A 25,968-nucleotide genomic window follows, 5' to 3' on the forward strand; every position below is an offset into this window, starting at 1 on the left:
ACCCGGAAGGGGAGACAGCCTAAAGTCGCGAGCGCCTGGAGAGCCGCGCTTTCGCTCGTCACCCAGCTGTCCCATCGGCATCGGCTGTCATCTATCAAGACATAACGTTCCAGACGCGTTCCCGGCTTGGCGCTGAGAGAGAATTACCTTAGACAGGATGCCCAGTCCTCTATGCAGGCTTCCTAAAACAACACTAGTGGCTACAGACTGAAAGCAAGGCAATATACCCTGTGTCAAGCTGTAATAACAATACTTTTATGGGCTTTGTGGCCTTTAAATAGAGCCTAATGTAAAGGGCAAAAGGGCAAAGGGCAAAACCAAGCCACATTGTTCATGTGCAGGTTGGATATGCCTGTCTAAGACCTCTATTGTGACATCCTGGTCATCTGTTATAGGGTATAACATCCTTGATTGTGAAAATTCATTACAACTAATTACATTGTGCCAATGCTGGAAAGCTCATTACCAGCATCCTAATATGTATTTTGGTCCACTAGGAACAACCAGGGGCTTAATGAACACACAAGTAGGCATTTCTGTGTAACAATACAAAAAGTCCATCAAAATACTGAAATGGCACAGGATGGAATGTTTGAAAGCCAGAACATCTGCACAATCCCTGATCTATGTCTGTTTAGGTGGAACACACATACAAGACCTTTTTCCAAGACTTTTTCAGATCAGTATGTTTTTATCTAACAACCAACTGATTCCCGTAACGGATTTCCTCACACTGGCTGTCTGTGTAAGAGAGCAAATCATTTTGAATTTTCATATTTTAATCATCACAGCAGACTCATTCTGTGTCTGTTCTTCTGTTTTCTTCTCTGTTCCCTTCCTAACCTATTTTGTTCTTCAGCCCGTACACTGATCATTGAAGTATATATATGCGTGTGTATACACACACACACACACACACACACACACACACACACACACACACACACACACACACACACACACACACACACAGTGCCATGTTTGTTCTGACCCCTGACCAAAAGTTAATGTTATTATTCATTTTACACAAATCTCAATAGCATTGCACAGAGCAAAGTCACAAATAATACATAGATACATATACATAAAATGTCCAAGTTAAAGAAAGCACCAGATATTGTTGGCAGCAACAGTTACTGAAATGTGTGTCTTTCATTGCATGACCAGCAAAAGAAAAGACATTCTTCGGTCGTCTCGAATACAGTTCTGCTTTCCCTCGCTCTTTCTTTACTGTGAACCACAGAGTGGTTAGGCAGAGGCACTGTGTTTATGTAAAGTGATGCTCATGCCGGGAACGAGTCTGCAGCCAGGAATTGGGAAAAACAAGGTTACAGGAGGGGTGTACAGAACAGAAAACGCTGAGAGGCTTTGACACGATCCTGCCTGTTGTAAATTAGCCCTGCTCCCCCCTCCCTGATCTCTATTTTTGTCTGTGGGGGACACACTTTATTTTTTGTACATGTATTGCTTCATCAGTTTGACTTTTGCTGTTTGACTGCTGCCTAATGTTTTTTGTGGGAGGCAGGCAGGTGGGCTTTGGCTAATAACAAAGGAGAAACTGAAATGAAATTTAACCCATCCATAGGCAAATACATCAAACCTCCAAAGATGTTGAGAGTAGAAACTGCTCTTTTTGTGTTGTGCAGAAAAAAAACCATCTGTTTATCATTAACGCTGGTCTTCACATCATACAGTTTAACAGTAAAGGGTACACAGCAACTGATGGGAAAAATATGGCCTCCACCAGAGAGAGACAGTGAACCTCAGTCATGCAGGAGAGCTATGCAGTACATTAGAGGTGAACTTTGGAAGTGTTACATATTGAAGTGGAGAACACTCTCATATACTAAATCAGCTGGGCAGGACCAGGATCAATAAGCCTCGTATTACCAGCCTGGCAACACTGTGAGATGATGAATGGCTCTTTGTGACTTCCAATAGAGGCTGTCTTCGGGGGGGAGGACTGATGAATGCACAAAACTGGGATAGCAGAACTGTGCATAAGAGGTACGGGTCGCGGTACGTGAAGCATTCAATCACATTATTTCACATTATTTATTCACAGTTTCCGAGGGTGACGCACTCGGAAGCCTCACCTCTCCTGCATTCCACAACCTGCATATTTTCAGACGGGCAATTCAGATTAGGAATGTTGCTGAAATACAAACATTAATGGCCCCATTTTTCTCTGCAGTTCAGACAAGGAATATTGCTGAAATGTAAACAGTGATGGTCCCTTTCAGTGCAATTCAAATTTTCTGTGATTTTAGTTGAGGGCTATAGGGATCTAGTGCATTTAATGATTCAGGACCCTTGCTTACGGGTCAGAACATAGAATATCTTCCTGTTTACTTTTACTTGGTCAGAGTGCTCTTGACATAAGCATTTTTGTGGTCATATTTGTAACCATGTTAAAATGACCTAATCACGATCCTCCATTTAATTTAATGAAATTTTAGAACAGTAGTGTCCAAGAGTATCAAGCTTGAAACTATTACCCCATGCTCTTCTATATTGGCATCCAATTTTACCAAATTTTCATTCTTCACATTCTCTTCTAATGGTATAACTGTTGTGTGTAATACTATAGGTCCTCACAAGCACAACAATTTTGACAATGGCTCAAGGAAATATGACATGCTTGTGACAATAATCACAAAAACCTCAGTGTAATGGCTGGTTTGCACATAATCATTGCCCTTTACAGGCCCAGAGGAATTCTCAGAAATAGTTTGTTCTGGAGGAAAAACTACTCAATAGACAGATATAGAGTTACAGCAAATGGATGTGGTGGAAGACAGGCAATTTGCATGCCGCCGCTCTCTGTTCTCAGAAGAGCAGAGAGCCATTTCCTGGAATGTCAGTTCCTACAATGGTCACTGTTTGAGAAGACGGGTTCGGTGGTTGGGTTTCATGCTGCACTGAGTGGTTCCTGAGGGGTGAGAAACAATTCGGACCAGCACACTTGCAGTCCAGTCAGGTAAAAGTGCTACCTGTAGCACGCCGGAGTCCCATCAATAGCCATTCTTCCTGCCACATAGAGTTGCAGTGTCTGAAGTGAACAGTGCACTAATGGATATTTTCATTTACTAGACTTTGTATACTATCCCACAATAGTTTCTCTTTCTGCTATTTTCCAGGAGTGTCTCGTCCCTCTTTCCTGGGGTCAGGGAATTTACCATTTTTTAACCCCTGCTTGTCTGGGTTTTTTTTTCCAATCATCTGGAAGAGACGCTCTAAGAGTATTTGTTTTGTAGAAATGTATCATCAGAAGAAAACTGATAGATTGATTGACAATAATCCCTGAAGCACTGCAGGCAGAGTCTTACACTTTGTGTCATCTTAGTTAATCGGTCTAAGGGTGTCCCATCATGGACTGCCGCAGTCCTCATTTGCACTGGCAGCCTGTGCTGCTTTGGTAACCTACCCCAGAGGGACTCTGAGCGCTGGAGCTTCCTGAGATTCTTTCAGATATCCCGGGCATCTTCTCTCAGATAAGGATTTCTTAGTCTGCAAAGACGTGATAAGTTGAAGTGAATGTAATGTTTCAGGAATTACATCCTTTGCCCCTGTCTTCTACTCAGAGACGATAGCGCTAGGGTTGTCCCTCAGGCACAGACGGCCATTATTCTCAATGGGTCAATAAGAGCAAAGCTGAAGCCATGGATGTCCCCACCACACCTCACCAATTTCCTTCAGTTCCCCACGGATTTAACACCCAACCTCGACACTGTCACAAAGGATCCAGATCTAATTTAGCTCTTAGCCAAAACACGGTTAATTCTGTTTGCTTTGTCTATTACTTCCTGATCCTATTAGAGATAAAAATCAATTTTTCTGTGGTAGGCAGGGGAGGAATTTTGTGCTTGCTGTCTTATTTCGTTGGCTCTGTTCCACCCGTTGTACATATGTTTCCCCAGAAGAGCACTGCAGAAAATTGATGGCATGTTAGAAGAGATACCACACCCCAAAATCTTCCCAAATCCAACAGGTTAAACCTGTAGAGGATGTCCTATTTAATATATAGTTTCAATCAGACAAAGATTCTCCTCATGAAAAATTGTGGGGAACCTGAGCCAACATACACAAGCATTTCACTGCTGCTACCACGTTTGTTTTGTCATAACTTTGGTACATATTCATAAAGCGAATTTAAAAACACTTCATGCAACAAAAATAATCCAAATATCAGAACAGAAAACCACTAAATTAGTGAACTGCGTTCCCATTCCATCCATTTGTGTCCATTTTCGAGCACTTCACGGCACTTCTGAACACAATAGTGCACGAGCATAATGTAGCATGTCATTTTCCCTTTTCTGAATTACCCTGTGATCAGAACCACTGCCTGTTGAGGGGAGCCTTTTATGGAACATGACTAAGCAGGAACGTCTAATTAACTCTGCGGTCTGACGCATGGAGGCCAGGGATCGTGCCTGCTTCATCTCACGCTGTTGTCCATTTGCGAACGAGCTGAGCGTTACCCATGTTTTCAGCAGGGCAACAGCCCAGTGCTTTCTCAACATTGCTGTAATGCACCCTTATGAAAATGCTGTCTTTGCTATTAGGGGCTCATTGGAAAACTAAGGAGAGCCATGGTGGGCTTCTTCATGATATATTTGACGTCCACTTTGAATTCAAGCTGAGCTCTACAAGCCAAGTTCAGTGCCGGCCATGTCATCAGCTAGCGATGGCCAGGGACACACTGTAGTAGAACAAATTGGCTTCATTTCATCACAGGATAAGAGTTGGTAGACCAGGCAGTTGGTAGGTCGGCCGGTCAATCGTGTGACCACTAGTCTGCCTGCATAAAGCTGAGAATGAGCTTCCTCAGACTCATGTCTGTGCAGCTTGGGGACTGCAATGTGAAAAGAAGTGGTGCTTGGTGTTATGCATTTTGGAGGAGAGCTGAATATGCTGAATATTTGTTTGTCTGTTCAGGATTTTTAGTGGGCATTGAGCATCAGCTATAGGATACAACTGGGTATTCAAATTGTAATTGGGGGTTTCATTTGGGAAAAAGGGGTAAAAAACAATTGGGCATTCCAATTTTAAAAAATATGAAAATCCACCATACATGCACCTTCTGGTATCATCTGTTTGAGGCACCTCTTCTATAGGCACTTTTTTTTCTTTTTGATGGTGACTCCAAGCTAAAGAGGTAGTTTTAATGATAACATATAATAATTCCCACATGGAACACTTGCTTCTACCACCTTCTTAGACATGTCTGTGTACTGCATTATTATTTTTGGCTTTTTTTGGAGCGTAAATCTGTTCAGGGGCCTCTTGTATCAGAATATGACCAGTAACCCCCCACTGTGCCTCATTCTCTGTCATTCCTGAGAAGTCAGTTGACATGCTGTTTCTACTGCTGGTTTGAATAGCGCCATGTGAAAGCACAACAGCAGACAATAGCAGCACATGCATCCCGTTTATGTAAGTGGTATAAAATTGGCAATAAAAAGCATGTCGCTTACATGAATGCCTCCATTTCAGTAACTTAATGTGTAGGTCAGGAAAGATGTGGACTTGCATGGTGGATACAAGGTTTCCTTTTGTGTGTGCTCAGACTAAAATTGTTCGATTAAATTGTGAAATTGTTAACACGCTTGCTCATTCACATTGCCGGGAATATATGTGACCCTTTGGAGACAACAGAATTCCGAGGAGAATATTTTTTAATATTGTTGTTTGGCTTCTGTTGCATACCATCTTACAAATCTGTACACATGAAACTGTCTTTGGAAAAAAAAAATAAGACTATTGAATTGGTTGAAGGCGACATGGTTAATGGTAAGTATAGTTCATACATTTTTCCGTGACTGCCTTACAGAAAGCATTATAATAGTTACTTTCATCCCCCCAGCGTGTGCATCTTAAGGACTCGTTGTTTAATTTTAGCTTTTCTGACACATAGTAGACGTAGATTAATTACAGTCCCTCTTTGCTGTCACTTAAGAGGAGGAAGCCGATCTGCAGTAGATGCATTGATTCAGAACACTGCCGCCCTCCTCCAACTCCGCTTTTACAATTTTCCAGAGTACAATTTGCCAGAGCTCATAACTGATTGCGTCCAGGGAACCAATCAAATCTCCGCCTCTTAACTTCTCAGCAGTTATGATGGATGGCGAAAGATAACTATTTCAGGGTCTAGTTTTTACCAGCTTTGATAAGAATGAATCTGCAAGAACTGTTTTAATCCTGTCATATGTTAACTTTAAAGTATGTCAGAAGCAAAATACAGGCCTCCTGTTAATTTGTCTATATCTTTTTTTAAAGCAGCTTTAAAAACAAAGACCAAGACCTTTGAATTTGGGTTTTTTGGGTACTGGTAGTGAGTGCCTGATAAACCCATGGTAGTGATCTGCTTAAGACAAGCCACATTTCTGATCAATCCCAGACCTGACTGACAGAGTCCCACACAAGTGGAGAAGCTTTGTGATGTGGCTGATATTGGCCAGTTGGTCAATTGGTCATGCCTGCCCTTTATCCCATGCCAGCATTGATGTAACAGTGTTTTCCAATGATAAAACTCAAGTATCATGTCTAACATAGAAAACATTTGTAATTCCTCTTAAACCAATAATGATTAGCTAATGACTGCCAGCTAATGTTAAAAACATTTTTCCCATTTAACTTTAAACACACTCTTTGTTCTGTACTGCCCCTGCAGTTAAAACTGCTTTAAAACTGACTTTAAAATCAGATCTTAATCTGATTGTCTGCTTGTTTTGCAAGTGAAAACCAGCTGTGTTGAAGCAGATGGATTTCTCAGACTGGATTCTGCTTTGTTCTTTGGATATAGAATTGAGTGTTGTAGCCAGCTGACTGTTGGTACGTGGTACTTCTCCCTGTGTCTGACACGGCACACTGTCTGGCCTGCTGATATGGTGAAGAGGAGATGATAAGGGACATGCTAGCAGTTCCTCAGCACCTTCCAATACATGGGCCAGCTGCAGTGTGAGGTAGAGGTTAGGGAACCATGCTTGCGATTAGTACATCTGAGGTGTGGAGTAGCTGCAGTGTGAGATAGAGGTTAGAGAGCCAGTCCTTTGATTTAAGCGCTTTGAGCCAAGCGCTTAAAAATATTTTCTTTAGTAGGAATATTCAGGTCAAAAGTGAGAGGGAAGAGGTGGCTTTTGAAACAATGCCTATGGAGATACTTTCAGTCTTGAAGCTTTAACAGGTGCAACAGAGTGGGCTCTGTTTAGGCAGCAGCAGAGCAGAGGGCAGATGGCTGGCTCTGATGTTGAAGAGGTGTGTCCAAATCCGTTTCGGTATTTTAGCGACACTGGAGCAAACAGCGCAACCAGCAAGTGGGCTGGTAATAAATCTTTAATGAGTAAGAGGTGTGACAAAGGTGTGCCTGTCTTACATATTAATTTTTTGGGGTTCGTGAACCTATCCCATTAATTCAAGGCATTAATGACAACTCAAATCTATCTCGTTCAAAGTAGGGTATGACAAATACTACAGACTGAGTCATCACTGCTGTATTGCAATTGTGCACAAAGGTAACAAAAAGGAATCTAATATTTTTGTTGCTTCTGATGTAACATTGTCCTTCTTGCACAAGTTTTAATATTTTAACGCACCGTATTCCATGCAGTTTGCTTTGATTTTGTGACACAGTCAGGGCTCAATGCTTCCTTTGACATGTGGTTGCTTGGCTGGGCCAGCGGTCATCAGTTTTTGGTTGCCCAGAAGGGCAATAAGTCGCCAGGTTTTAACACTATGCACTTCCTCCCCACCCTCCCCAAATCCCCTGCAATGGTAAATTGCTGACATTTCACTGTCCTTTTTTATTGCAACATACATAAGTGCATCCATACCTTGGGTTCTTCATTTTAGGATAACAACACTTCAGAGGCTGTAAAATGATAATATCTAATCCTCTCAAGACTGTTTTTGGAGAAGAAAATTGGATGTTTATAGATTTCTTTCTTCAAGTTAAAATGTCTTATTTACAGTACAAAACAAGGTCTCAAGGTGGCATTTGCCTATAATATTAACAAAAGGATGCTGAATATTAGGCCATTTCTCAGCTATTAGCTTATACAAGTGGGAAAAACACAAAATAATACATGTGTAGTGCTTTCCCAGTCAGAGAACAACAGCACCTGAACTAAGCTGAATGTAAGGTGGCTAGCAAGCCAGGTTAGCAAGCTACATAAAAAGAGTGCCTCGTCACAGTTAGAGGCAATTCATTACACAGTTCCCTGCTCTCCCTTGGGGAACCAGGGAATTATAGGCACAAATGCTATTGCTTGATATTGTCAGTAAAACAATAATGCAAGGCAATGAGGGGACATTCAGTTTTTTTGTTATTTTTTATCATATTTTTTGGTTGCCAAGATGGGCAACTGGGCAACTCAAAGTGGGTGCCAAAATGTCTCCGTGCAACTGGGCAACCATTAATGTCAAGCCTTGGCAGTTGAATACGTGTTTATTCCAAATATTCTTTTGTGTAAGCTCTCCTCATGTTGACAGTAAAGAAAAAGGGAAAAAAAATCAATTGCTATTAAATAAAATATGATGTTTAATATTTTATGTTTCAGATCAATAGACATATTAGTTGACATGGCATTATTCATACTATAACATCACAGAGCACAAGGGGATTTTCCAAATACAGTATGCATAACAAAAGCTTGATTTCTATTGGGTTTTGTATGTCTTATTTTACATTTAGTCATGCTAGATGAATGTTTTAAATTAATGCTTGATTTATTGCGGTTGTGTGATGGACTAGTATGAAAATAACATCATGTGTATGATTGTAGGTTCCTCATTGATAAAAGATCTGCTGTTGGATTTTTTTTTTTTTTTTTTTTGCTCCAAAAAAGCATACAGCCTTTTCTTCATCAGTAAATGATGTTACTGGTGGCAATCTGTATGTCCCTAAATAGAATGTCACCACAGGTGTACAAGCTAATTACAAAAAAATGCCCAATCAGTGCCTCAATTTTCAGTAAAGCTATCATTAATGAGCTCTCAGCTGCAGAGAACAATAATGAAGGAAGAGAGCAGCAGGTAATACAGCACATGCACGTTAAAATGCTAACCATGCTAAAATGTGAACATACAGTAGAAATTCTTTTTATCATACATACAATAATTAGCAGTTATCCTTAACTGTAACATACCTTTAGTGTATCATATCAGCATGTGTCATAGCAGTATTACCTTTTTATAGTGTTTATATGGCATTAATGGTCCATACAGGAAACATCATGCAACTATACTCATAGTGACTAACAATTATCTGACACAGCTACATTACACTGTATTGAGCTAGGAGAGATCAGATATGGGATGGCAGGTGATCTTTCAGTAATATGTCATAGAGAAGTTCTGATTTGAGCTTCATTCAATGAGGAGGCTTTTTCTTCAGGTCACAAGGCGTGCTTTATAGCCATCCACACAGAAATAGGAAGAGCCTGTGAAGGACATCTGGGGCTGTTTCATGCAAATGACCAACATTATTGTTTTCATATATATTCAATCACAGATTGGATATGCTAATACGTTTTCTGGAAGATGGAATCCAAAGGAGGCTGTTAGCCGAACGTTCTTGAGACATGGCAAGTAGGTATCCCTTACTAGGTTGATTGACAGATCTGTCATATATCCAACCGCGCACTTCTTCAGAGTGTATTTTTCAGAGAATTACCTTAAATGCTCCTCAACAGGGAGATTGTGCCAACAGGCAGAAGGCGAGGAGAAATGTTATGCATTGCTGCATAAACGGTTCTTTGATTTTGTTAGCCGGTAATTCTGAGGGACAATGATTTATTTCAGTTGCAAGGACGTTTTGAGTGTGTAATTGGAATGTGTGCGTACACATTAGAGCTATGGAGGACCAATCTTAGGTATGTGTCACCTTTTTTTTTTGCAAACCATGTTGCATTTGGATCGAGACCTTGTCTCTTCCCCCTGCGCAGCACGGAGCCGGAGTTACGGGAACGAATCGGCGATGTATGTGGAAGCTTGGCATCTTGGAACGGATACTTCAGAGATGAAAGCGCTCTGCCTCCTACTCAGAGCTCTCTGTCTATCAGCGAGGACAGCCTGCCGCGCGCGGCGCTCAGAAATCCGCCGAGCGGAAATTAGCAGCCAACAGATTACCCGGCGCCGCTGCATGAAAAAGGCAGCGTTTTGGAAAGTTTCACATGGGCGCTCCTTATGCAATGAGATCTGTGACCCGATCGTGTCTCACTTCATCTGCCTCAAAATGAGTTTGCCTGCCGCGGAAGGGCCCCGGCTTACTGAGTTAACTTGCACTCAGTGTCAGCAGGCCTAAACCGCACATTTATTCCCCTTCATCCAAAGTCATCTTTTTTTTGTCATTGCTACAGATACACATTTCCACGACTGAAGTATTTGTGAGTGTATTACACCCGTATTATTTGTCCGACTGTTGTAATTACAAAACTTGTGTGCAAACCCATTTAAGACTTGCTGAGGTTCTGTTCATTAAAGGCCTTATCTCACAACAAGGAGATTAACGCTGGATTGATTGTGCTGATGAGAACGCTGCCTATGTGGCACACGCCCTCTGTAGATGTTTTTGCTGAAAGAGATGAAACACAGTGGAATTCCCCGAGAACAGGGTTAATTGAAGTGTCACTGAGGCAGGAGATAAACTGTTCTGCTCCACATAGCAGTTACAACAGTGACTTCAGAAAATTCAAAAATGTGGAAAAAAAAAAAAAAATCCTGCAGCCTTTGAAAAGTCTGCTTTCATCATTGATGAACTGTCTTGATGATGCCACGTTTGATCAATTTCTGTCAGAAAGCTTCTTCGGTATTACTGCCATTGTTTACCAAATTATTTGTTGGCACAACACCAACAGCAGCCATAGAAATCTCTCCTTATCCTGTGTGTGTGTGTGCGTGTGCGTGTGCGTGTGCGTGTGCGTGTGCGTGTGCGTGTGTGTGTGTGTGTATGTGTGGGTGTGTGTGTGTGTGCATGTGCATGTAAGAGTATCCCACAGAGGCATGCTGTTACGTCCCTTTGGATGTGTGTGTGTGTGTGTGTGTGTGTGTGTGTGTGTATGAGTGTATGTGTGGGTGGGTGTGTGTGTGTGTGTGTGTGCGTGCGTGTGCATGTAAGAGTGTCCCACAGAGGCATGCTGTTACGTCCCTTTGGATGTGTGTGTGTGTGTGTGTGTATGAGTGTATGTGTGGGTGGGTGTGTGTGTGTGTGTGTGTGTGTGTGTGTGTGCGTGCGTGTGCATGTAAGAGTGTCCCACAGAGGCATGCTGTTACGTCCCTTTGGATGTGTGTGTGTGTGTGTGTGTGTGTGTGTGTGTGTGTGTGTGTGTGTGTGTGTGTTTGTGCATATGAGTGTGTGTGTGGGTGTGTGTGTAGGTGTGGTGTGGATAGGAACCCTGACCGGTCTCTCCTGTTGCAGGTCCAGTACCCGGATAGTGGGGAGATAGCACTGACAGCTGAAGGGAGGGAGCTGGTGCTGCAGGTGGAGCGCAATCAGTAAGTGTCTCCTTCCCACTCCACCCCCGCAGGCTGCCAGGCAGCATGCTGCTGAAGTGGAAAAGAGGTGTCTGGTTCACCTTCTGCTTTTTGCATGCAATCTCGGCTAGGTGAGCTGATCCTAGGTCAGCTTTTGGGGCTTTACTTTCATGGAATCACTGATGTTTGGGAGGATAAACCCTCATCCAGCCCTGATCACAGGAATGACAGGTTCTGAAGTCCAGAGGTATCTGTCGACACACAATGCCCTTATACAACCTCTGTACTTCTGCGCGTTCTTTAGGCTTAGTTTTTCATTCAACCAATATCAATGCTGTTAATGAAGTCGTAGGCAGAGGATGCACATCTGTTTAAAGTCAGACATGATTGCTAATTTCCTACATTTTCTAAAGTTGGCAAGCTATTTGCACTATGGTAGAAAACAGATGTTGATGTGTTTTGCAAGTGTCCTCGTTTATTTAACCTCTGTCTGAAAGATCGTATGATACCGAAAAAGAAGCAGAGACAGTGGACTTCTGTAATTGACGAGAGTGCAGAGTGTGTTTCCTAAGCGGGCATTGTGGTAGAGAATCAGGCGCGGAAATGGAAGGCAGCGAGTAGTGTGTTTGCAGTGATCTTAACTGGTTGGCCCATGCTCCCACTCACAGTCCCCCCTGTGCCTAGCCATGCATCCATTACAAAACATTGCACGCCTCCACCCTGCCCAGAGAATCATTCACAACATAGCAGGTTCTGTCACTCAAAGTGGAAACCGAGTCTAAATGACAGCTGGTGCCTTGGCTTTCCCGTTTTTAAGGAAAGCAACATTGATACAATATTATTTTAACATATATGTCCAACTGGAGATTGAACTTAACATACAGTTTATTTCAAAATGTAACTCTAGTGTCAGAAGAGGGGTGTATTAATGATTTGCTGCCAATGAGATAGCGCTGGGACCGTTGCATTCTGGGTGTGTGATGAGTAAGATCCAGCCTTAGCCAGCTCGGAGATGGCACTATTGAGCTTGACATTACAATGAAAGGCCACTTCATTTCCTATTAAAAAAGTATTTGTTATTTACAGAGCCAATTTCTTGAAGGTCAACGCAAACAATCAAATTTCCTTTGAGTCCACAGTGCTACTCCAGCCTTCAGCTCATAAGCTGAGGCTGAATATTGTCAGTTCTTAAGAGAAAATGAAGACACAAACATCAGGCTGCACTTCTTGCTCTGATGGATGGCCAGAGATCTTTGCATTCAGTAGACACTCATTTTGTCAGATTATTGTGCAGTAAATAAACGTTTTTATCCTTTAGCATTAGTATTATTTCTGCTATCAAATTTTACGCACATGGGTAGAATGGTATAAATGATGTTTTCATGTATAAAAACAATTCGCTGGCAATCAGGCAAATGTTACACACTGAATGGAATACCTGATAGGAAGAAACTGTCAAAGCCAAGTAATCCTGTATAAGTACATCTGCACAGTTCTGTGGCTATAGCCCCGGCATAAACCATAGATAATGCTGTGACCTTAAAACCAAGCCATGACTGCAGTCACCACTGTGATTTTATATTTAGGTAGAAAATGTCAAACATATAACCTGACACATCTTACCCTAACAAATACTGAATTAGGTCTTAACACAGCTCTTCATGTGGGCTAAAAAGCCCTGTGAACCGTGTATTGCCCCTGGTGTGATTTTTTGACCGAATTTTCTGTTGAAAGTGCACAGTCATTCCTCTGGTGCTGCATCATTTGTAAAGTCATAACACTCCACAGAAACACTTCTGCTGCTATTTATGTGACCTTTCCATGGCTTTTTAATGTTCCTATGTAGATTCCCAACTTCAGCCATAGTCGTTCTTTCAAACCATGGAAGGGTTGTACCTGAGGGAAGTCATTACACAGTATATTCACAGTGGACACATGAAAGTCAGGGAGTTCTGCTTCACGCAAGGCTTCATAACCTCCACTCGCACACTTTATTGAAGCCATGAAATCAAACCAGGGGGGATTGCATTTCCACATTACCTGCTCAGAGGCATTCACTGGGAACGGGCACATGCCCAGGTGTTTTGCTGGCACTGAAGCAATTGCCTCTCTAAGGCATTGCTGTGTGTGCAAGGTAGTCGTGTAGTGACAGAGGTCCTTTCTGCTTGTGACATGAGACAGAAGTTTGTTGCCTGAGGCGGTGTTGAAAGCTTTTTTTGTGGATGGGTCTTTGGTGAATCAGCCTGACTTGTTTATCTTTGCCCCAGAGCAGCAGAACACAGCTTTTTTTGTTTCTGAAGAAAAGTTTTAATAAAGTCACAGGTCTGCTGATGAAAGCAATGCCAGAAAATGTCAGGTTACATGTCAGGGCAGGTTTTTTTTTTAACATTTTAATTTTTTTATTAAACATATTGTATTTGGTAACAGACATTTTAAAAGTTGACAATAGCTCAGAATACAGAGTGTGTTTGTGTATAAAGTGTTTGCTTTTTATGCGTATGGTTTGGATGGCGCTACAGTTGAATGTTGCTTGCATTTTTGTGGTTTCCAAAAGGGAATTCTTTAAACATGTCATTCATATTATCTGTGTTTGCATAACATACTGCTCAGTACATAGTACAATTCATATAGCATGTGGACAAACTGTGAATGCCAATGTGCATTTCTTTCATTCCTATTTGCATTTCATGTAATCATTAGGGTGAACAGACAATGAGTGTGATGGGTGAAAGTGTCTGCCGTTAATTTCCCTTTCAGCTTTGCTCTCATGTGCCTCATTACACGAAGTAAATAGTGGGATATCTGTGGTGATTACATCAGACCTGTAGGCTGCTGCCTGTTATTGGACGTCTACTTGAGGTGAAAGGAGACTGCGTGGAGGTGCAGCGAGGAAGAGGGTCACCTGAGGTCAATTCCAAGGGCCTGTGCCCTGAGGGGCACCCGCGGGCGAGTCACGGCGGGTCACGGACCCATTTGCTCCCATCAGAGCATGAGCTTTTGTGAGCATGGCCGAGATTATATCCATCTGCAATGCCAAGCAGCGAGACAGGGTCGGCGTTGTCTCCTCTCCGGCGCAAAACAAGCCCGGATCCCGTCTGTGAAATTGCCCTGAAGAACGACCTCGTGCCGCGTGGCTCATTCCCTATTAATAGACTGGAACTTGGAGGGGTCGGAAAGAACTGAGAGAGCTTTATCTCCTCGAGAGTGGATGCTCGTCGACACTCGCAGGCAGCCGGGCAGCAACCCCTTCACTAATGAGCAAGCTGCTCAGATTCTGAAACATGCTTTCTTTATCAGGGAGTTGGAGTTAGGTGTATTGTGCATATGAGGGCAGAGAGAAGGACGGTAAGGTTGCCTTAATGCCCAGTGTAAAGAAATAGTGTGCAGTGTGTGGAAGGTTACAATCACGTGTGCTGTTTCTATCTGAGGTCCCTGTCAGGTTTCACAGCAGAATGGAAAAGTGGAGAGAGTATAAGCCTAAGAGACTTGCCTAAGAGAAAAGGACAGACATGGTATGAAACCTGTGAACCTCACACACACATACACCCACACACCCTCCAAAACTCAGCGAGAGGTCCACTAAGAAGTCTGCCATCTGCACCAGAGCTATAATTCAGTCCAAACTGTGAAACATTGGGTATGACAAATAGGGTGGAAACAGTGATCCTTTACATGTTTAAGGCTAGTTGGTTCAGCTGCCATTTGCCTTGGTTTTATTAGGAGTGATTTTCCATTGTGTGGAAGGTTGATTTACTCCGGCTTTGGATCCACATTTCACATGCACACTGTATTGATAGAAGGTAATGTTACATGTGACATTGAGGCTGTGAATTAGGCTGCACCAACATGTCTCCATGCAGGGTGTCACTTGGCAACCAGTGTGTTTGTGTTAACCTTGCCCTAGCCTCAGAGACAGCGCAGTGGCGCGGCGGTTTAGTCTGGCCCAGCGAAAACTAGGTCAGCGGAGTTCAGTTCCAAGGAACTTGAGACATCCTGGAACTCCAGTGAGTCAGTAACATTTCCCCTGCTGCTCCCATGCTGTGAGCCCAATGGCAGGGTGTCCAGCAGAGGAAATAGTGGTTGGACCAGGGCTGGTGGCCCAGTCCCTACAGCAAACCCGAAAGACGTTTTGTAAAAGCAGGATGTGTGAGTGAGCGAGGGGATGTATCCCAGTTGTTCTCTTCAAACCGTCCTCTGTGACTCTAAACCACTGCGGAGCTCCTTGCCTGTGAGACCCCTGCATCCTCTATCATTGGCTAATCCTCTTTCACTGAGCCCAGAACTTCAGGACTGTTTTCTCCTTTTAAAACAAAAAGAGAACCAGAGCACCAAGATTTTGGTGACTTCCCAGTTATTAGTGTATCATTCTCTCAGCAGTGCTTCGATGACTTCGATGTGGTGACAGGCCCGGTGCTGTGGGGGTGCTTAGGGGTGGAAAAGAGGTGTCTGGTCCCAGACAGACCTCAGTACACCCTCAGTTGTCTCCTTATATCCCAATGTCTACACAGAATTTAGGTTTTTTTTAAATATATTACTTTTTCGCTCCCCCGTGGATTGTCATTGCACCCCTCTGTATTTTTACTCCTGGCACCAGGACTATGTGGTGACCTCACATAACATGTTCCCAAGAATGTAATGTGTCAGCTGGGTGGTGAGCACCTGGAAAGAAGTCCTCATTGTAATGATCAGACACACATAAAGGTTGTACTCAGATCCACTGGGCTCTTGTGCAGTAGGTAACAATGCTTTATAGACTTTTTGGTCCTAATTCCAAATCGGGAATTAGTTACTTCATTGGAGCAATTGATTGAATGGAATGGAAACTTGAACTGTTGTTCCAAGTCTCAGTCAGATGCTGGCGTGGAGGCACCTGTTAAACCTGCAGGACTGTGGATATTGAAAAGCAGGAATATGCATGATTTTTTTATCCAGTTTTGTTGTGTACAGCTTTGGCTTTCCCAAATAAGTTATTAAAGTCCAATCCTTTGAAGTCAGTTAATAATAACTAGCTAAAGATGTCCAGTCCAATCAAAAAGCAGCACCACAGAGGGAGATGGGCTTGTCTGTTAATTCGAGTAAATCCGATTAGACCTTTAATGCAGAGAATGAAAACTTAACATTAGAATTTGAGGGGAGACTGACGGCCTCCCAGAGGCTTTCCTTAGCTCTAAAGCAAATAACGTTTCCCAGGAAGTAATTTACCTTATCTTTGCATTTCACCCACGGCGCTTTCAATTTTGTTATTATTAAAATCAATAATGAACTTTATCCTTGAAATCCAGCCACTTCAGGGAGAACAGCGCAAAGAGAGGCAGACTCTCACAGTGCAGGCCAGGTTTCCCCTGAGAGGCGCATGTTTATTGGTTACATTGTACAAACCTCCACCAGTGCTGAACTTCCTGAAGAGGGGGAGGGCAGGAGCCAGGACAAGGTGGCCCTGGTTCAACACTCTGACAGCAGCTGCTCTCAAAGGCTAAGGCTGAGCAGACCCCCTGAGTGTAGTGAATTGAGTTAGAGCTTGGACCGGAGCCACTGTAGGAAGTGTTACAGCAAAACAAGAGCTGTCTGGCCCCCAAAGCTGCCCGGACCTGTTTTTTCAAATAGTCACCTGCTATCAAGAGACCAGGTCTCGGGCGGCCCAGATGAAAGCAGTGCCACGCACCTGCCACTGACACATGCCGTTGCCTCTTTCTCTGTCCTGTTGACCAGGTAACGTAGGGATCTACACCGGTGGCCACATGTTTTGTAGGTTTCTTCATAAATGTTCACAATACAGCAATGCTGAGTGTTACCCAGATTGTGCTTAATATAAGTTGGGATCTTTGGTTCTCATTGTTTTGCTTTATGGCTTTCATCCAATAAAATGCTGAAAACCATATTTGAAACTCTTGTGAATGATGCCGTGTGTGTTTTGTAATGGGTGTTTTTGTTTTCTGTTTCAAAAACATATTTATTACAGTTTAGCTGTGACTAAAGAACAGCCACTAATAAATAGAGGACTTATTTGATTGCCATTTGGAAGTTTAACTTGATTGATATTTTGTACTTTATGGTCTTTGCAAAGCCTTTGATTGCAGTAGAAGTCAAATGGAGAAGCAGAATGGTCTATTAGGTCTAAATTGATTAATGTGAGTCTGTAGTAGAAGGTGAGGAAGCAGTTGTAATTTGGGTGAATTGACTGCAGGTCTATAAAAGGTAGCTAATACGGGAGGCCATTCCCACAGAGTTCCCCAGGTGCTCGCAATGCTGGGAGACCTTTTTTCAGCGGTGGTTGTTTTCCTTGACCTTTCGTATTAATGAGTTCTCCAAGGACCCGGTCGGCACAGAAATTACAATGATAAATCAAATCACTCGTTGTGCTGCGTTTTGGGGTCAGGAAATAATACTGTGCAAAAAATAAATATTTCACAACGCATCATTTATTCATTTCTCCTTTGTCTTTTCATATTGCCAGTGTTTTTCCTGGATATGTAAAACCTTGACACAAAGAGAATATTCTGTTTGACTTTGGACTTATTCTTCCTGTTTATTCGTGAGTGAATCTGGTCCTAGTCTTTGCATGAAGAGTAGTTATATAATGTATAATAATAACTTGGAGAAAGAAGTCAGCACAAATGTGTTTGTTTCATAATGTGTTCTGTGAATTTAAAGTATAGAAAAATTAAATTTAAATTCGAATAAGTCGCCTTCATCTCTTGTAAAGCTCTGAAACCCGTAAGTGAAGACTTTAAGGCCATGGTGTCATCCTCTTCATTTTTACACCAGAACGCCCCCAGAAAACCTTGCCTACTTGTATCAGAAAGCAAACAAGAATGGTGGACATACCTACACACCACCCACTAGGCTAATATGAATACTATTTATGACAGCTCCCACCTGGAGCTTGTGTTTTCAGGCTGGCAGTATGTTTGATAAAATGTCAAAGTTATGTGCGTAGGTCAATATAGCAACGGAAGGCATACACATTATATACTTTGTATTACTCTTATACAAAATGCAGTGTAAACTTGATGGGATTTATGCAACAATAAATTATGCATGATCTTATGCAACAATAAATTTACAGATTGTCTGACATTACAGAACAATTGCAAATTGGTGAAGATATTTTTTTACGTTATTTTTTTTTTAAGTAAAAAGCTGTTGGCAATCATTTTTTAGTAGTTTGTGTTGTGGTGCTCTGCCAGTAGGCCACTAACCCCCCTCTATTTTAAGATAATGTATGTGTATAATGTACTTTGAGTATGTCAGTGTATTTTAACATACTTATTTACATTTGTTCCTTCCTTGATTAGGGGCTGTACTGCGGCCACTCGAGTTGTTATATTTCGCTTCAGGATGCAGCTTTACTTAGAGACAAATAAGTCTTGTTATTAATAGACACCGATGACAGAGTGTTTATCTCTTCACGGTGGGGTTCTTTTTTTACTTAGCTCCGTGGGCTGACACCTCCTGTCATTTTCTTTTTTTAGTTATTTGTCCAATTGTCGTAATTGTAGGAAGTGATTCTCCCCTCCTTCCCCTCCAAAGCAGCCTCCCAGTGGAGGCTGAACCGAAGTCTCTCTGTATTTTGTCTGCCACATGTGTTTTTGCCGTGCAGGTGTGGGACGAACCTCGGGTTGTTTTTGCCTGCACCACGGGAGTGTTTAATGACCTTTGTTTTGGTCGCGGGGCTGTTTGTTTTGGCTGAGGCATCTGCGTCCTGGGGCCCGCGGGGGGGGGGGACAGTGGGCCCCTCGCCAGGCCGGCCGTCTGGGCCATACAGGAAGAAGCGAATAACATCAGGGCAGAGAGCAGACGTGAGGCCCAGCTTGATTGTACCCAGATGTTAATGCTGTAGTGAATGGAGGGGTCTCTGCGTTCAGTGGGTCAGCGGGTCAATGGGACGGCTCTGCTGTCTCAACTCATTCACCCGCTGGAAGGGGGTAGCGGCTTGCGCACCTCCTTGCGCAACCTTTATTTCGCTGGATAAAGCCTGGAAACGCATGTTTTGTTGAGGGAAAAGGAAACGGGGAACACACTCTGAATTATATGACTTCCTTTGGCGGAAGCCGCAGCAGGGCCGAGCGTGTTTTTGTGTGTCAGCGGGCTGACGCAACTTTGATTAAGTGCATGCATGTGTGTGCGACTCTGTGACTCTATCGTTGTACGTTTCTGCAGCTGGATGGGGAATAATCCAATTGTGTGAGGAAGGAAGGCAGTGTTTCTGAGGTGCTCTGATAAGACAAAAATAAACTGTAAATATTACAATTATATGAAAGGTTATTCTGTCACCCAATCCAAAGGTCTATGGAAGGTCCTGTGTTTCAAAAGCATTGCTTATTTACGAGTATGTGAACTGTCACCAGCATTGGTTTTAGCCAAAAACTTTGTAAGGAAACTCCACATCTTCTAGGCATCAATAGCACCTCAGAGTTTCTGAACAAAACACTATCTGTTTAATGAAGAGTGAAGCAGCTCCTTACAATAAGATTGATTCCTACCCAGCCAAGAATGGAAAAGGCCCTGTGGCCTCATATCATGTCAATTAGGTAATGAACCATCCACAGATCAAAGTGTAGAGCTTAGGACTTAGTGCTTGGAAATTCATAGTGCTTGTGCCTGGGAATTCATAGCAAAATGCTCAAAGTTGAGCTTCTGCAATATAGATGAACAGGAATAACCAGCAAAAACACTGTCTGACGCAGTCTATGCAGTGCTGCAGCTGAAGAAAGGCTTTGATTTCATTGGATTGGTCAGACAAGCAAATCTCTACATGCTTGCAGAAATATCACTGTAAACAAAGCAGCGTGTGATTCACATTGAAACCTTTGATGGGCGCTGAAAGAATAGCTTTTTTATAGTTACCTGTGAGTGATTGCTTTCATATCCACTGTTAGACCCTTTGTTAAACATTCCTTCCATCCATCCAAGTCATGTAGCAATGGTTGAATAGGCAATGTTTGTCCACCGTCAGTATGCTGACATTTATGTCTATTGAAAATAACAAATTGACAATCGATAAAAAGTTAACACAACCTGGCAGAAAATTCTTCCAACTGTACTGTCATATGGCCTTGTACAGTGCACCGTATCTCCACAAAAACACTTTTATTGTACAAAATGGAAGTTTACTTACATGTATAAAGCAATTATTTACTGGAAGTACAATAATACTATGTTAAGAGCAAGTAATCTTTCAAACTGTATGTGTCACATCCAAGTGTGAAATTGCAGGAAGTGTCAGTGGAAGGTGTTTGCACTTCAGGATATGTTTTCTGCGTCTGCTGGCTAGCTAAAACATTTTGGTAGCTAGCTACCTAATTACCAGCAGTTGTTGTTGTTGTATGTTAAATTAGACACAGAGTTCTCAACCTAGTGTTAGCTACCTAGCTGTACCAGGCCAACAAGCAGGTTACAGCAAGTAGTCGATCCTGGCCAGTATAAACTGACAACCGTCTTCATATGATATTTTGCCAGTGATTGTGACATATGATAATTGCATATAACTTGATCTTGATCTAGTCCTTGATCTATGGTGTTGATGACTGGCTATACACACTCATCCCTATGTGGTGCTTGGGGTGGCAATATAAAAAGATAAATTAATACATAGACATCACAACTCAGTCATAAGGGTGAACATCACTATCAATCATAAGAAAATCTTAGGTTTGCCTTTTTAAGATGTTCCCTCAATGCTTGGGTTAGTCTAAATCAAAAAGAACTCACCTGGGTTGTGGAGATCAGTGAGGAAAAACAACAGAAGGCTGAGAATAGCTAATTTACATTGTGAGCTACTCTCTTCAACAGAAACTACAGATATGAAGAAGTTATTTAGCAACAGCATAGGAGGGGTTTTCAACAAATAACAAAGAAAAAAATGACTCCTAGTATCTGGCAGTGTTTTACTAGTATTTAGTAGTATCTGTTAGAATCCCCAGTATCTAATATTATTGAATAATGTGTGCGGATACTGCAGAGCAGCTGGTGCTATGGGTTGCACTATTTTCTCAAACATTTTCTCAGACAAATTGCTTAGAAAATCCACAACACATTTCGTTGTTGCAATATACAGCAATAATGCAGTTAAAATGCCACAGAAATGCCATGAGAATGCTTCCTATGTCTCTGTGGACCAGGGACCAGTCTCAGAGTGTAGCGAAGGGCGAGAGGAGTCACCCGACCCAGCCTCGAACCCGGGTCAAAGCTGCAGTTTGGTACCCCATAGACCCGGGTTCGAGGCCAGGTGGGGTGACTGCTCTCGCCCTTCGCTACACTTCCTTCAAGACAAAGGAAGCATTCTCAGCGCCCTTCGCTACACAGAGCCATGCTGAGGTTTGGACTTTGCTTCTTTGCATTGAACACATATTGTGGATGGAAAAGTCTGAAAAGCAGTCATCAGTTTGTTTACAGCCTGTCCATGTGATTTGTGACTGTACACTGTTTTAGTAAAAGCGATCTATTCACAAAGTTCATGGCCTCCAGAAAGGGTTCAGGAGTCAGGAGATGTTTATCGATGTGTTTAGCCCTCTCCCTTGTTCTTTAATAGCCGAACACATTCTGACTTTAATGAATGCTAAGATGAGGCAATAATGTTTGCCCCCCATTTACTGTGTGCCAGCCTATTGGTTTAACACTAGGCGGCTGCTGTTTTACTGAATTGGTAGAGTGTACCTGGGGTCCCTAATGAAGAGGATGTCAATACTGTGAGCCTTCCATCAGAGCATGAAATGAAAGTCCTCTGGCTTGTGCTTCGCTGAATGATTAAGGCATTGGGACGTTGTTGTTTTTTTTTTTTCTTCAGGACCTTTTCAAGGCTCATGGAACAGTTAGTGGCTCTGTTAGTGGCTGATAGTTGCTTGTTTGGAGAAAGATACTGTTTTTCGTGGCAGAGACCAGACTAAGATGCTGTTCTCCTCTTAGGCAGTCCATCTGTTTGCATTTCTGTAGTAAAAGGACATTGAAAGGGCCATTCACCTCACCTCCTAAGGGTTGTATAACTCTACAGACCGAAGGGCATCTTCCTCTTCATCTTCAAATCTTCTCTCCCTGCAGCCTGACGTCCTGGCCTGCCCGTTCCGCCCTCTCTTTTCTTCTCTGTGCCGACACGTTGTTCGGCTCAGAGCTTCCTCTGTCTCCTTTGTTGCCTTTGAAAGTAGGGGGCTGGTGTCTTGAGACGTGTCGTTCAATTATTTAATGGAGTTTCCTCAGCAGGTTTTTCCAGGCATTCTCTAATGGGGAGAGAGATAGCCCGAGTTGCTGCTGCTTGCAAGGGTTAGGCAGCGTCATTACTGTGCAGTTGCAATAAAAACAGAAACACAAACGTGATCTTTGTATAACTCATATGCTTTCCTTGTTTGTTTGTTTTACACAAGGTCAGGCAGTTTAGGATGTTGCAGAAGGTTTGTTTGAACGCTTGCAAGTTTATACATTTAACAGTCTCAGGTGTGCCCAGACCTTTTTGTGTTAGAATGATTGTTTTACATTGGACATTGTACATTGCTTTACATAGTACTGTCATGTAATCACTGTATGGCAACCAAACTTTATATCTTCTGTGTATTTTTTTAAATTCTATTGGCCATCTGTTTACTTGAAAAATTAGGTCTTTAGATTCAGAGGTGTATAATCACATTCTTTGATAAATTTTCTTGACAAGCTTTGTAGGGTTCACAGAACTGCCTAATTAGGCCAGAGAGCAAAAGTCAGATCTAGACTTTTCTTTACAATGTATGTATGTAATGTACATTATCAGCCAAAAATTTGGACACAGTTTTCTTTCTTTGTTTTAGTTTTATTTTATATTTTCCATGTTTTAGAATAACAGTAAAGATGTCAAAACTATGAAATAAAACAAATTGAATGAATGAAGTTGAATTATTAAATGACTAAAAAAACTGTCTATTTTAGATTCTTCAAAATAGCCAATTTTCCTTTTAAATTAACCTTTTTTTTGTAAACTCATACATAGATATCAACTTCATGATTTGTATGTCTCCATGGAACAAAGTTCAAGCATTTAAGCATACATCTTTAGATCAAAATGTCTTTGAATGCATGTTTCCCATGATCTTAATCAGGTGTGTCCAAACTTTTGACTGGTACTCTGTGTAATTCACCTCTTCAAAGGTCATAAAGATTAATTGCAATTAAGTTCATTTAACTTGTTCTGTATGTTCAGAGGAGGCACAAAGACAGTGATATAAACCAAAGAGAGAAATTAACACTTTTCTCTGTCTAACTATAGATACACAGAAAGGATTATGACCTAATAATTAACACCCTTTACAGCAGGTGTGATAATTAGGTCTTCCATTTGCAGCAATTGTTTTACACCCTTCAGAGGTTTCATTTTTTCATTCCCCTCTATCTGTAGTAAGCAAGCTGGAAGTGGTCTGCATTTGCTAGACTGGCACATGGTGAAAGACACAAACATTGCAAATATGCAGCTTTTTTAAATGAAAATAAACCGCTGTGAGATGAAGTCATTTGCTAGAAAGATTGTGTGTGTGAGCTTCCATGAAGATACTTAATAGCAATACAAACAGCATTTACAGATACGCTGAGAGATTTTGTTTTTCGATCAAATAAAACCAGGAAAGTTAATGAGGTGATACTGAAGCATGCAGAGCCTGTACTTAGACCTCTCTAGCTCTGAAGCGCTGAAACCAGGCAACTGTGAGGACACAGGCTTTGCCGAATGTCTATGGCTTTTACTGTTGTGCTTGTAATGTTGGTGAAATAAATAACTAAGAGCAGATCAAGTTCTACATCTACACCAAGTTTTCAGTATCCTTTTTATTTTTTCTTTTTGCAAAACCACCTTTGAGACCATCATGGGGAGCCTGTTTTCTTCAGATGGCAGCTAAAGATGAAATTGCAACATTAACAAAAATGATGGAGAGGATATGAAACCATCACTGTGTAACAGATGGGCTGCAGAAATGCCTTTGAGCACATGGGAGGGTAAGAGTCTCCTGTTTACTGCAACACCTGCGCTTTGTCAACTAATTAAGAAGCACGCTGAGGTTGGAAAATGTTACATTATGTCCTAGGGATACTCATTTCTGAAGTAACAGAAAACTCTCAATTTAAGATTAACTTAAACTATTGGCTTTGTTCAGAGTTTCTCTTTAAAGTACGATAAGAATAACAACAGCAAGATGAAGTTAGGACACAGACACAGATTTTTACGTGGAGTTTAGTATTTATTTGGGAGAGAAGGAGCTTGGAAAGGGAGCTGTTCTTTGTGTTTTAGCTGTAACACTGATCTTCAAGCTCTGAAACAGCAGAGCCAGATATACTATGTGATTTTCTCATGTCAGGTTGGCACCAAATATATATGAGCCCTTCATGTAAAGCAGTGATTATGAATTATTATTTGTGGGGAAAGCTAACAGAACACTTGCCCTCAAAAGATCCATCACAGACTGAAAAAAGGTAAACTAAAACATGCCATAGTAAAACAGTATTGGCTATTATTCTTAACACTGACACGTATAAACACATGTACATATGACACATGTACAAAACATGTTATAACATATATAAAGACATGTACAAGCATGTTATAACACACTACATTTAAGATCAGTTAAGTTTCCTCAAACGATGAATCACTGAATATCAAGCAATGTATATTACCAATGTTTATTCTTTAGTTCAAGTGGTAAATGGTGTTAGTTGGCTGCTTACTCTTGTACAGATGGCTGTTTTTGAGACTCCTTTGTTACATTTCACATGACAAAGATGTTCCTCAATGAATTGTTTGCATGGAACCTTAGGAGCAGAGTCTTAGATTAGCACACTGAAAGCTCTTTTATTGTTCTCTGAAAAACTGTTAACGGTAAATATTATGTATTGATTGCATGTTGAAGAAGTGCTCAGCCCAGTGTGTAATTTACCAGGGCGATAGCTATTTTCCATATGAGCATTCATTCTCCTGGTGGGGGTACTCTCTGAACTCGGCCCAATTAAGCAAATAGTTGATTAACCAGTTGCCGAGCGGAGGAGCTGCGGGCGGAGCTGGCGTCAAGCCACGCTGACATATAATAACAGGTTATGGGCTTTTTGTCTTGGCAAGATAGTGAGGCGTCAGTGCTTGTGTAAATGTCACCTCGTGCTCCGCGCTCTGTGTGGCGCCCCCCGAATCCAGCGCATCTCCGCGGCGCGGTGACCTTTAATGCTAACAAGTAATTATCGCTCTCCGCAGTCCTTTTGTGAGAGCCGTATTTTTTTCCCCCCTCCCTGCTCTCAGCGGATAGCAACAAAAGACATGTGTGATGTGTCAACACACACAATCCTGCCCCCCCCCAGCAGAGTGACTGGCAGGTTAGCATCAGAAGAGCAAACATCGGGGCAGGTTCGAGGTGGAAGCATGCAGGGATCCATCTGTCCCAGTGGTTTTTGCAATCCTTATGAAGGCATATTTCTATTAGCGCTTAATAAGTCTCCCTCTTTTTAAGGCCTTGTTTTCTGTTTTATTGATTTACCTTTACATTTACTCGTCTC

The 25,968-nt window shown here is 42.0% G+C and overlaps 1 protein-coding gene across 1 annotated transcript in view; it reads left to right on the forward strand.

The window, feature by feature from the left end:
• Nucleotides 1-25,968, forward strand: part of LOC118769627 (disintegrin and metalloproteinase domain-containing protein 33-like) — a 92,904-nt gene that overhangs the window by 25,987 nt on the left and 40,949 nt on the right. Inside the window, exon 3 of the mRNA XM_036516833.1 lies at nt 11,420-11,496. Within this exon, the coding sequence (XP_036372726.1) occupies nt 11,420-11,496 (77 nt within the window). The remainder of the gene's footprint in view (nt 1-11,419; nt 11,497-25,968) is intronic.

The sequence above is a fragment of the Megalops cyprinoides genome, chromosome 22 (assembly GCF_013368585.1).
Source record: "Megalops cyprinoides isolate fMegCyp1 chromosome 22, fMegCyp1.pri, whole genome shotgun sequence".
NCBI lineage: Eukaryota > Metazoa > Chordata > Actinopteri > Elopiformes > Megalopidae > Megalops > Megalops cyprinoides.